The 13,763-nt window shown below is 38.2% G+C and overlaps 1 protein-coding gene across 3 annotated transcripts in view; it reads right to left on the bottom strand.

The window, feature by feature from the left end:
• Magi3 (membrane associated guanylate kinase, WW and PDZ domain containing 3) overlaps positions 1-13,763 on the bottom strand; it is a 220,974-nt gene that overhangs the window by 20,395 nt on the left and 186,816 nt on the right. For all 3 annotated transcript variants that reach the window (XM_076933049.1, XM_034499901.2, XM_034499902.2), the window contains exons 13-15: positions 11,035-11,126; positions 8,143-8,335; positions 3,045-3,227 (exon numbers count right to left, since the gene is read on the bottom strand). In XM_076933049.1, the coding sequence (XP_076789164.1) occupies positions 3,045-3,227; positions 8,143-8,335; positions 11,035-11,126 (468 nt within the window). The remainder of the gene's footprint in view (positions 1-3,044; positions 3,228-8,142; positions 8,336-11,034; positions 11,127-13,763) is intronic.

Raw genomic sequence — 13,763 nt, forward strand, 5'->3', positions numbered from 1 at the left:
GATTCCTTTGGGCGTGAGTTTGTGGACAGAGCAACAGCAAGGCACTGCAGAATGGTGGTGTGTAACTTCCCACAGAGCTTGTCTGGGTGATGGAAGTGGTCAGATTCTTAATGTCTTGACACTTGGAGCAGAGCCACAAACAGAACCCTGAAAGGTCACATATTGAGTGAACTGGGAAGTCTGTCCTGGTATTTCTTCAGAGTTCACACAGTGTCAGGTCTTGCCTTATTTTTGTTAGTATGTATTCTATGGACATCTGCCCTAATACCACCTTTCCCATATCTATCTACACTCATCTCTGGACTCAACCTACCTCAGTCTGGTATATCCAGTTCCTTAGATCAGGTTAGTATTCTTCAACATTTATTTTCAGTAAAAGAAAAGACAGTGACTGGAAATGTCCTTCCTTTTCAAATAAACCCTTTGCAAGCAAAACTGAAAAGCGCATGACAAGAGTAACACTAACACGCCTGCAGCACTGGCAAAGTGAAGTGAGCCATGTCCTTTAACCAAAGCAGGGCTTTTCTAAGCATGTGCTCACTCAGCACTAAGGCTCACTGCGAGGATGCTGATCTTGGACAAAGCCAACAGTAGGGAATCTTACAATTTCAAAACTGCTTCCAGAGATGCTACTAGGAACTTTTTTGAGACACGTGTCACCTGGGAGAAAAAAGTGATCTATGTTGAACAGGGTCCTGAGACAAGGTTCATAAAATGGAACAGTCAGGTTTTCTGCCTTTCCAACAGTGCATCCTCCCTTATAGGGCACAGCTCTGTCACTAACTGCACTAACTGCTCTGCTTCTGGAATGGAAGCCTATCAACTACATTTACCCAGGATTCTTCTCTCTGAATGAGACAATGCTCCAGACCCAGTACTTGTGACATTATTATCTAGCAGTTAAGTGAAATTACCAATTCTGATTTTGTACCTTGACTAAAAACTGTGGATATTTATAAAGAACACACCAACCATGTGAATCTAATGTATGTTTACATTGATACTTAATGAGCATTAAACACTCCTTTGCTGCCACAAGTTAGTTTTGTGCCTTAGTCTTACATCTAAATTGGGCTTTCATATCTTAGGTTCCCTAATAGAGAAGGTTGCTGGGTACTTGTGTGTCCTTGCCAAGTCCCAGCTACTCTGGGCCTACAAGTTCAGGGATAGCCTAGACAACATGATAAGATGCTATCTCAAAAACACAAAGAACTTCCTCTCCCCTTAAACTACAGGCCAGAGCCTGTAGCAGCGTTTTAGGTAAGCTGATAATAACAAGGGCAGTAGTGATCACAGTAAGTCACAGCAGCTACCATGGGCTCCAAGATCTACATGCTTATGGCAGTCCTCAAACTCAATGAGACAAGGGTGTTAGCACTGCCCTCAGTTTACAGGGGAAACCATAGCTCTTGCAGGGTAAGTACCCTGTCCCATGTTAAGTCCATCTGCTATTAAAGATAGAACAGGCTAAAATAAAAGTTTGTCTGAATATGAAGCCTAAAAAAATTAATGAAATCATTTAATTAAGTCAAATATTTACATATACAAAGCCATTAAAATATCAAAGTGTTTAAATGAATAAAAACAAAATATTTAATATAAACAAATAAATATGAAAATGTTTAAGGATGTAAGTAATTTATCTTCTTACTGAGTTCACCTATATTGCTTTGTTTTATGGTGAACACTAGATCTCATTATCTTTTGCAGCAGTAGGAATAGAGCATTTTTAATATAAAATTGTTCAGCAATTATCACATAGTGTGTAAATCTTTTACTATATTTATTGATCTGAATATCAGGGATTTGATTATTATATGGAATTAAAATGACCAATATGATTTTAATAGTTATTTGTTTTGAAAAATCTGACTTCCAAAGATGCTACATCAAAACTATCTCCTGTTTCATATTCTGACATAGGCTACATAATTATCTTCACAGCATCAGTGACAGTTCTAGTTCCAAGTGTTACCATAGCAACTGCTCTGGGAAAATGGAACTAGTGAGTGAGCAGTGATCTGATACTACAATAACCCACCCACATTACAGTGTCTTCTCCTTTTACATGCATGTATTGATTATAGCAAGATTTCTGCAGTTTCCTAAAAATGTTTTCTTTTACTTTTTTTTTTTTAAACTAAAGTCTTAGTCACCATTTAGTTTTAATAGGATCTTCTACCCAAGAAATAATCAAATCCAGTCAAAAAGGCAAGAGCATATTTTTATGCGGTCAAGGATTTTTACTGTTCTGACTTAGAAAGAATAGTCACTAGATAAGCACAACACAGAAATGTCAGTGCACCTTCTCTTACCTGATACTCAACTGCATTTCATAACCGTAGTTAGGGTTCTGATTTTTTGGAAACATAAAGACAAGGCAAACACTGTGCTGAATCCTAACAGCCTTGTGCTTGCTAGATTACCTCTTTTATATATACATTCATCCATCTCAGATGCAAAACTGTTAACACTGGCTCAAAATACTAACTTTTATAGGTTCTAATAATAATCCTGCCTTTCGATGAGACAATGTGAAAGGCAGGAATGCCTGCCACTCACCATTCAACAAGGACATCTCATAGCTGGAGGACAGGTATTGTTCACAACATGGACTGACCAAGGCACAGCTGGGGCGAGGCTTTCTTTTCCATTTTACTCCTTCTCACCTGCTCTCAGAATTTAATCCATTTCTACTTTAGAAAATCAGTACCCTCCCAACTTAAAAATTATTATTTAAAATATTTTAAATTGTATCTTTTTCTAAATTCATGAAACTAGATCTCTGGCATATTTCCTCAATATTGGTGAAAACTAAGGGGTTTTTTTGTTTGTTTGTTTTTGTTTTGTTTTTATTTTGGTAGCATTTGAGATGCCAGAGAAATCTGAAGGCTGAAGGATTTTAGATTGTCTAATTTTAGAATTAAAGAATTACTGCTTTAAAAAGATAAATCTCTAAGACAATTTATACACAGGTCTTAATTCATTTAATAAACCTAGAAAGCTGGATGTTCTGGGCAAGAACAGGCTACAGTAGCCCTTACCTCCTGGGGGCGGCTTGCTTTTGGAGGTGAGGATGACAAAACCAAACCCTTCATTTTCTTTCCTCTGTAAGATAACGTCATAGGCCTCCTGTGGAGCAGACCTGGTTGAAAGTTCTGCCCGATTCAGGCGAGGAGATCCATTCTGTGAGAAGGCTTGAGGGCTTTCATCCTCGGGTTGTTTCTCTATAATAAACATCATCAGTTTTAATATTTACGGCAAATAGCGTAGAAAACAATTAAGTGCTAGATAAGTATTTTAGTGCAGGTCTATAAAATAAATTTCACTTCTAATAACATAAAGAATGGAGATATAGTACGTTGTCCATCCTCTCTAAGAATCTTGGGCCTAATCAAAGTACAGGTGTAGGCAGCAGAGGGTCTATCTGATTCCTAAATACTTAAAATAGATAAACTACATATGACCTAATATCATTTCACTTTTGAGAAAGTTCTTCAAAACCTCTACAAGATTAGTTAGTTAAGAAGAGTTGTTGAGCCAGTGAGTTAGCTCACTCGGTGAAGGCATTTGTCATCAACATGCATACAATAAATAAGTAAATAAAACTAAAAAATAAACAAAAGTTATTTTTTAATAAATGAATGATTAGAATTGCTTCAGTTCTTTGACGGTTATAAAGTTTTAACAAAAGTAGATGATAGAAGTGAGACAGTAATTTTTCTTTGAAATTAACTGTAATGTAATTTAGCACAGGGACTGATGATCATAGATGTCTGTGGAGGTGAAAGCTCCCAGATGCTTCCCCAAACCATCTGCTATCTACACAGGATGTTTCTTATATAGGTGTTTTATAACTGAAGTTTCTTGGTTGAGAAGATCAGCTGAGTTCATCACGATACCCCATATGTAACAAGTTGTTCCTGTGAATGGCAGAGTCTTCTAAGTATAAAGTCATATGGAATCCCCTACAAAGGGCAGTTAGCCTATACCTTTTTGCTGCTTTTCAGTGATATACAAGAATTACAGAACAAAGTGGGAGCTTTAATTGACTTGAAAAAAAAAGAGGAAAGGCTTGTTTCTGTGGCAACTTGGTCAGACATCACTAAGAATCCTAGTGTACTACATTTCTTAAAGACACATTTATAAAGTTGCTTTGGCTCTATATTTGCTTGATGTTAAGAATATTTTAGCTCCTGAGAAAACAGCTCTGTAAAGTTCCTGGGCCATGCTGGGGAGGCAGAGACAGACAAGATCCCTGGGGCTTGTCAGCCCAGTCTGTAAAAAAGTTCCAAGCCAATGAAATACTCTGAAAAAAAAAAAAAAAAAAAAAAAAACAAAACAGATGATGCTTTAGGAATAACCCTCCAAGGCTGTCCTCTCTGTGCACATGCCTCCCCTTAGAGACATAAGCACACAGGCATATTTTAAAAGAACATGGTTTAGGCTTCCTGTCTGTGCCAGTGCCAGGAGCAGTCCTAGGACGCTAGCTCTGTACCCAATCCCCCCAAATCCAGAGGAGGCTGGACTCCCAGGAGCTCTATCATTCCCAGGATCGTAGGTATCTAATATGGGGAAGAGGGTATGTTTGTGTTTTTTTTCTGTAGGATGCTGAAGGAGCATGATGGCCGTCAGAGTGACAGCTGAGACATACTGATGTCCGGACAAAGAATGATGCTGACTTGTGAGCTTGCTGAGTGCCTTGACAATGGTGACTGGGAAGCTGTATTGGACATATGTTCCTGACCCACCTTTGTTTACCTATACCCCTGATGGGACAAGCTGCCTTGCCTCAAGTTTTTAGACCTTGTGGAACAGAGAATCAAAAAGAGAAGTTATAATGATTCTTGTATTTTTCTTAAATGTGACCAGTTATTCAGACTCAATCATGTACTGGTCTAGAAATTAATTCAATATTGGAAATAAAAGTCTTCATTTGGAAGGCTGGTTCTGGACATTTTCAGAGACATATTTGGAAGTTACCTGCAGTTCTCTATGATGTTATATTAGCAAGAGATAAAGTTGGGGCAGGATCTGGATTTCAAATAAGTGTTAGTACATGTGTTAAGGCTCTTTTAATGGTCAAGTTAAAATTACTTTTGCTTCTTCTACAGTATTTAATGTAAGTTGCATTGATTGTACACTTTCTAATTGTGTTAGTGTGTTGAAACCTGGCATGTCAGTTACGAAGGTCTATCAACCAGCTTTTGTTTTATTGTCCTGAGTATCAGAGAACCTTGGTCTTCTGAAAAAAGCTTTCAAGTACTGGAAGAAGTGAGTCAGGCTTCAAGCAGAAGCAAGAGGGTAGTGGGCTTGATTATTGCTGGTATAACAGCTTTAATTATATTAATTGCTAACACCACTGCTTCTATAATTATTTTGACACAAGAAATTAAGACAGCTACTTTTGTTAATCATTTAGCAAAAAATGTTACTAATGTGTTGAGTATACTAGAGGATTTAGATAGGCATTCGGAACAATGGATTGATGCTCTTTATCCTATTCAAATTACTGGAAGGAAGTTCAGAGTTTAAGAGTAAGGAGCCATCTCGAGTGTCATGCCAAATACCATTGGCTTCGTGTTAGTTCTAAAGTAGTCATTAGGAAAAAGTTTAAAGACACAGTGTATTTGGCATAATTCTAACACCTCTCTGGATGTTTTAATTTTGCATAGTGAACTTATGAATTTAAAGAATGCTGCTCTGCTGAACGTTGATGCAGCAGATACTGCTGATAAAATTACCCATGGCCTGAGCTCAGTACTTCTATTTTGGTCAAGCTTCAAGAATGACATATATAGCTTGATCATGCTAGCCCCTTTTGTCCTGGGAATACTTTTATTCCTGCCCATCATGTTAAAGCTTGTCTTTAACAACATCAACATGTTGGCAGCCAAAGTACATGGCTTGAAACTGAAAACAGACCCCCAGACAGAGTTATTAAATTAACAGGCTGGCAAGCCAAGGGTGGGTAAGATTCTACACAGAGCCACACCAACCTAAGACAGAAGTACCTTGCTTTTGATAATGCATATTCCACAATGGGTAAGGAAGGCATTCTTGTCAAAATGACCTAGGACAGGCTTAGTCTTGTTTATGAAATAAAAAAAGGGGAGAGGCGGAGAGCTTTTGGGGCTGTTTGACAAGAAGCTGACATAGGCCAAGGACAAGGAAATAAGCTGCTTGGCAGAAATCTGACATTGGCCAAGGACAAGGAAGTAGGCTTCAGGCAGGAATCTGACATTAGGCTAGAACAAAGAAGTGATTTTAGGCAGGAATCTAAATCTTAGGCTAGAACAAAGAAGTAAGCTTCAGATATGAAAAGGACGTTAGGCTAGGAGGGGAAAGTTGGCTCAGATACTTTAGTCATCCTGATAAGCCCTTAGAAACATTGATCACGGGAGTGTTCACAGAATTTTGTTTATTGCCTCAATTGTTCTTTGACTATTTGTGTTTACTGTCTTGCTTGTTCCTTGACTATTTGCATCTATTGTATTGCTAGTTCCTCAACCTAGAACTGACCTTAATACTAGCATGTAATTAAAATGGTATAAAAGCAAAAAGGAGGAGGGGGATGGGAAAGGAGATGGCATCTGAAATGTAAATAAATAAAATATCCAATAAAAAAAAGAACATGGTTTAGAATCTAAATATAATAATATACCAACATCCAGTTATTACCAAGCAAACAAGGGTAGGGGTTCTGTTCCTATTGGAATGAATTAGCTAGGTCTCTAATAATATTAAATTAACTAGAAAACTTCATGGCAGGTTCCTTGCGAAACTTTTCAGGTCTTTACTGACCCAGCACCACCATGTGAAGAGGCAACACTGCATGAAGATGCAGATGGAGCTGCACTGGTGGGTCTTTTGTCACATTGCTGCAATCTAGCTCAGGGACAGACCAGGGACTTAACACATGTTCAATATGAGGTTCAATTCCCAATACCAAAAGAGGGCAAGTGATACTAGTGCTGAAGCTAATTAACATTTACTGATACCTACTTGTCAGGTACTTTCTCCTAGGTGCTAGAGTGATAGATGATAGTAAGTTGATCAAAATCCATCTCTTCATGAGGCTTAACTTCTTGTGCTACTAAACACACTCCCTCCCTCTCCCTCTCTCTCAGCAAGAATTCACTTATAAAATCCTATACAGCAGGACACGGTGGCAGAGGGGTATAGATCTCTGTGTAGGCTAGCCTGGTCTACATAGTGAATTCCAGGTTAGCCAGGGCTACCCTGCTTTCAATAAATTATCCTATTCAGTATTCACAAAGGTGTTGATAAGAAACTACAAAATCTGTTCATATTCTATTGTCATGGTTTAGATGGTGGGCTCTGCAATTAAAAGTTTTAAACCTAGACCTATTACTTACTGCCTGTAAACCTTTCTGTCAGTGACTATATATGATAATAATTACACTATAGAGTCTGGGGGTCCAAAGAAAATAACTGATGCATCTGATACATAATAAGCTCCAACAATATTAAATTATATTACACCAACACTTGCTTTTTTAGTACAGATGCACATGTACTGGTGTGGGCACAAATGGAGGCTGGAGGACAACTTTGTATGTCAGGGTCTTCCACTGGCCTGGAGCTCACCCACTAGGCTAGACTGGCTTGCCAGCAAGTCCTAGGATCTTCCCTCTCTGGCTCCCCAGCAATAGGATTATAAATCGTGGCACCATGTTTGGCTTTCTCTGGGCCTATGGAGATAGAACAAACACAAGCCCTCATGCCTGTAAGGGTAAGAACCTTACTGGCTAAGTTATCTTTCCTGGCCCTGTACTGAAATTTTCTAAGGAGAAACATCCTATTATTTATGAATATTTGGGATTTCATCATATATATTTAAGTAGGGACTATCTTAATATGATAAAATAACTATGTAAAAAATTAAACTGATACTTTGGTAAAATTGATTAATATGCTAATATAACTTAATGTAGCAGACCAAAATTTATTTCTACTTTGGAAATGTATTTCTGGATCTTTTACACTACAAAGCTTTTTGCAATCTGCTTTGAATTATCCCCAAAGTGTTAGCATATATACTGTTGAATATTGTAGAACACCTCATGAAACCAGAGTAAGTAGACTCCTAACTTTTAGTGCTGAAAGTGCTTTACATACCTCCATAGAAGATCTTCCTCCTGACAGTTAGTAACACATGGCCATTTCGAGCAGCAGTGGTCATTAAGTCCAAGACTTGCTTGTGTGATTTTCCTTTAACAGGAATACCATCAATACACATCAATTCATCAGCAGCACGGAGCCTACCGTCCTTTTCAGCTGCTCCCAGAGGAATGATGGCCCCAATATATATCTGTAAGACAGCACAGTATAGATTGGTCTATATAGTTGATCAACTGAAGAGTTAAAGACCTAATCTATGAAGAAGCATACTTCAGAAAGGTGGTATTTCAGAAAATACATATGCTCCAAAGTGGTACTTCAAACACTCACACCTTGTTATGTAATTCTAGATCACTGGGGTTGAGTCCAAGGAAAACACAAAGTTGCTTAAGAACTTAAAAAGCACCCCTAACTTCTCCACCACTACAGTGTAACAAAACAGACAGACATGCCTAAAAGCAGAGTAGGGGGGATAGGGGAATGTTCTTGCTCATTCTACCAGGATTCTTATGATCCTCCCATATATACCATGGTCAATAATACAAGTTTGGGCCATATAAACAAGAAATATTTCTTGTTCCTAAAATGTCAGAGGGCACATGGAGGTTATGGGTCATTGAATGGATCAGAGCCCTGGGCCTGCTGGAGCCAGTTCATTCTGTTCTTCAGCAATTAGAACCCTGTAATTTTTTAAAAATTTTTTATTGGATATTTTATTTATTTACAATACAGATGCCACCACCCCCTTTCCCCATTTCCCCTCCCTAGAATCCCCTATCCCATCCCCCCTCCTCTGTTTTGCTTTTAAACCATTTTAATTACATGCAAGTATTAAGGTCAGTTCTAGGTTGAGGGACTAGCAATACAATAGATGCAAATAGTTAAGGAACTAGCAAGACAATAAACACAAATAGTCAAAGAACAAGCAAGGCATTAAACAAAATTCTGTGAACACTCCCGTGATCAATGTTTCTAAGGGCTTATCAGGATGACCAGAGTATCTGAGCCTACTTCCCTGTCCTAGCCCAAGGTCATGTTCATGTCTGAAGCCTACTTCCTTCCTAAGACTTAGGTTCCTGCCTGAGATTACTTCTTTGTTCTAGCCTAATGTCAGATTCTAGAACCCTGTAATTTTATGGTACTTTTAGAACTACTAACCTTGATGTTTAGAAGAGAAAGGTTGTTCACAAGTTATTGAAGATAAATTCTTAAATTGTCTAAGTGACTATTGATAAAATAAAAAGCAATAAAAAATTCACATGCTATCAAAACCAAAGTATCTGACATTTGCTTTGTGACAGCAATGGGCCTTAAGGTCTATGTCTCCAATGATCAATGTCATTGTAAGCTATTTTATTAATTATAACATTTATATGCTATAAATATGATACAGCACTTAGAAATACAAGCCTTTCACATTTAAAGGACTAAATTTCTTAGAGCAACAAAGCAGGACTTCTATATTATATATAACAAATACAAATGTTCTTAAACTCTAGATTGTATTACTTCTCTGACATTTAACACTAAGGCAAAATATAAAACCAAAACTCACTGTTTTCTAAATTAATCCACATAAAATTCTGGACTTTAAATATAACCCTTGCATCTTCTAGGATTTTAATTATTTTATATTTTGCTAATGCTAGAGCTAACAAGAAAACAACAGACAAAATGTTAAGCCCTGTGCCAGCTTTCTATGGAGCAGTCCGAAGACTAGCTATTGTGTCTAAAGCAGACACCAGATTACAGGGTTCTGAGATAAGGAAAATGCCTTAGACTCTGTCTAATAAAGGCAGACAGAATTAGTTCAAATAAGCTTTTTCTATGATACTAGGAATCAAAATCAGAGCCCCATGCTTGCTAGACACATATAAATTTATCACTGAGTTACAATTCAAGTTCCAAATAAGCTTTGTTTACTTACAAAGAACAGAAGAAAATTAATAGATGTTTAGAGCTAAATACTCAGTTTTAAATATATGATTTGTTTGTTTGTTTGATTGGTTGGTTTTTTAGTTTGTTTGTTTTTCTGAGGCTGAGTTTCTTTGCATAGCTTGGATGTCCTGGAACTCGCTCTATAGACCAGGCTGGGCTAGAACTCAGAGATCTGTTAATGTATTGTTTTTAAGCTTATGCCACACTATGTTAATTTAAGAGACAGTGACAGACTTAGAAATATAGTATCTATATCAGTAAAATTATTTATTAGAAAAAGAAAACCCAGTAAACTTAAGTGAGGAGGGAAACAAAACAAAAACTACCACTGTAGTGGTCTGGTGAGCCATCTCCTCCCCCATCCCACCCTGGGCCTTGCTCTCTGAACACTTGTCCCTAGTGATGACACTCTTCAGGCAAGTTATGAAACCTGTGGAGCTTTGTAAGAGGAAGTGCATCACTGGGAGTGGATTCTGAGAATTTATAGTCATGCCCCACTTCCTGATTGCTCTCTGCTTCCTGCATGTAGATGGAAATGTGATCTCTCAGCTTCCTGCTCTGGCCACCTGCGCCATGCCTTCCTGCCATTATAGACTCTCCCTTGGGAACCACATGCCAAATCAACTCTTCCTTCTTAGTTGCCTAGATCACAGTACCTTATCACAATAATAAAAAGTAACAAACACAACCTATATTCCACTAAATCTCCATTCAAGAATATTAACTAGAGCAGTGGGTTGGGTGTGATGGTCACGCATTTAATTCCAGAAAGGGAGGCAGTATCTGGATGCTCTCTGTGACTCTGAGGCCAGTCTGGTCTGCACAGGTAGTTCCAGGCCAGAGGCCACATAATGTGGCATTGTCTCAAAAAACCCAACCCCAAATCAAATCAAACCAAACCAAACCAACACAAAGCCCCAGGACCATCTTTGTCCTACCATGTGCACTTACAGACTGGTCAGGTCCATCTCCTCCCAGCACCCTGAAGCCAAACCCTGATTCTTGTTTCCGAAGAAAGACATCCAGATCTTTGGTGTTTGGTGCTAAGGAAAATAAGAATGTGTGAATATAATTTATTTTAAAAACATTAAAATAAAGCCCAATATTTGATAGAAAAATATTATAGTGCATTCAAAAACTATAATCTCAGAACATCTGATATGTGAAAATATATGTTGAAAGCTTATGGAAATTCCTGTTTCAAAAGCTAAACAAAACTCTGTGAAGGCAGATTAGATTACTATCCCCACTCCAGCCTCTCAGTGTTACACTGCCACTAACTTTATATTGTCCAATCAATATTGCAACAGTAACTTCAGAATTAGCCAACTGAAAGTGCAAATGATTTAAGTTAACACACATTTGAGTGGGGTACTTTAAATCCTAGGAAAAGAGAACCCATAAAATGCCTTAGTTTTACTTGTAAGCAAATAGGTTTGTCTAGGAAAAACTATTTAATATGAGCCATTTACTTAACCTAAATGTATAAAATGTTAGTTTTTTTTTTTTAAAGAGAAATATGTGTGTATCTCTTAATGATCCCATTTTCTAGATTGGTAAACTAAGAGCCTGAATAACTCACCTGTTGTCTTCTAATAACTGGTAGAACTAAGATTTAAACCCAGCTTGACTCCCAGATGCCAGGCCTACCCCCACAATCTTGTCCCTAAGAAGCTGGATGCATTGAGAATATTTATTCAGAGAAGTCAATTTTATGTCTAAGGCTGTGTCTCTAGGAAAATATTAGCTTTATTTCTAAGAAAAATGAATTTACTAAGAAGAAAAAAATAGAGAAACTGCCAAGAAACTACATAAAAAGCCAGTAAAATATGCTATAGGGTAATTCCCTGGCAATTCTTTGGAAGCACTATCTTTAGATGGTACTTCCTACCAGAATCACAGAACTTTAGGGTGGTTGTAGAGATGGTTGCTAAAGTGGTGAAACATTGCCCAAGACGAGTGAGGAGCAAGGTCGTAGGTCTACCTGCCAGCAGCAACTACACCACACAAAAGCCCAGCAGATAAAGCACTGGAATTAGATGAGTCAGGCTCACATACTAAGGTGACTTAGTATGTCCCTTGCTGTGATTCATGGAGAAGAAGTGGAAGATGTCAAACAGAGAACCAACTTCATAGACTTGTTCTCTGACCTTGACACCCACATGTGCCTGTGACATGTATGTAATAAACTAATTTTAAGAAAGAAAAGGAAGAGAATCCATGAGTCAAACTCATTTGTTTTATAGTGGGCCTAAAGCCACTGCAGAGTTTATACCAGTATTAAGAATGTATCAGACAATGAATGGACAGCCTGAAGAAAGGGGTCCTACACACAGTTTAAATTTTTGCTTTGCCAGGCTTATAGCTGGTTTGGTCCCCTTCTTTCTGGATATGGCAGGCAGGTACCAAGATAAAGTATACAACTACTTATATACACATCAAGCCAGTTACATACACTATTTCCACTTGTGTATTCCTGTTACAATGCAGATAAAGCTCTATTTCCCTAGTAATTTATTTCTTTTATCCACTTTACATCCCAATCACAATTCCCACTCCCTTCTCTATTTCTTAAAAACAAGTACATTTTTAAAAATCAAGCCTAAATAAACTTGAAATTTTACTTTGGAGAAGATTTATCATCAGTAACTAAATTAGTGTAAAGGGACACTTCATAATTGTGTACTTTTTCTTCTCTTCCCAGGTGACTCCTTTAAGAAGCCTGCTGTGGTCTCCTCTCACATACCACACTGATCATCCTCTATCTTCCAGCCAGAAAAATCTTTATAACACAAAACTAGCACAATCTTCCCTACAGCCAAGTGTATTCTGAGGTTCTCTTTTATTCACCCAGTTCCAGGTTCCTTTTCTGCCATCCATGATCTGTTGCGCTCTTCCTCTGGTTTTCCTGCCAACTGCAGCCACACTGCAGATCACAGGCCAAGGAAGCCAGTGTACAGTAGCTCCTCCCTTCGTCTTCTTCATAACATCTCATCCTTGAAGGCTTACGTGTGTTTCCTGTATAAAGCATTGCCCGATGCTATGTACCTTCCATTCGGATAAAATGGCTGTTTCCTACTCTGCATCCCAAAGTATCCAGTGTCTCTTTCTGCCACTGTTCCTGCTAGGCTATATGTACCTGTTCTGATCCTCATCACCTGGGTTATGAGCCTAGCACACTTCTGCTGCACCACTCTGCTTGTGCTATATATGTTTATTCGATCACGTATTTGTCTGCTCCATTTGGAGTTAATAAAGGTTCTACATGCATTATGTAGCAGATGTGCAGCTTGGTTTTCACGTGGGTCATGAACAACTGGACTGGGGGTTATCCCAAAAGCTGTTGCCTGTCTGTGAGATATGTTCTAGCTGGGCTGCCTTGTCTAGCCTCACTGGGAGAGACTTGATGTGCCAGAGTGGAGGGATACCTAGGGGGACCCCTACCTGCTCAGAAGAGAAGGGAGGGGGGATGAGAAAAAGGATTGTGAGAGGGATGTAAAGTGAATAAAAAAATTTTCTAGGTGCAGTTAATTATGTTTCTCTATACTGCAATTTACCTAACATGGTATCTGGTAGATAGCTTGTACTTAATTCATGGTTTTGATAAAAAGGAATGAATATTGAACATATTCAGTAAAGGCTCAGGGTCACAAAATGAGAGTGAAGTAATAATATCTCAA

The sequence above is a fragment of the Arvicanthis niloticus genome, chromosome 4, assembly GCF_011762505.2.
Source record: "Arvicanthis niloticus isolate mArvNil1 chromosome 4, mArvNil1.pat.X, whole genome shotgun sequence".
Classification (NCBI taxonomy): Eukaryota; Metazoa; Chordata; class Mammalia; order Rodentia; family Muridae; genus Arvicanthis; species Arvicanthis niloticus.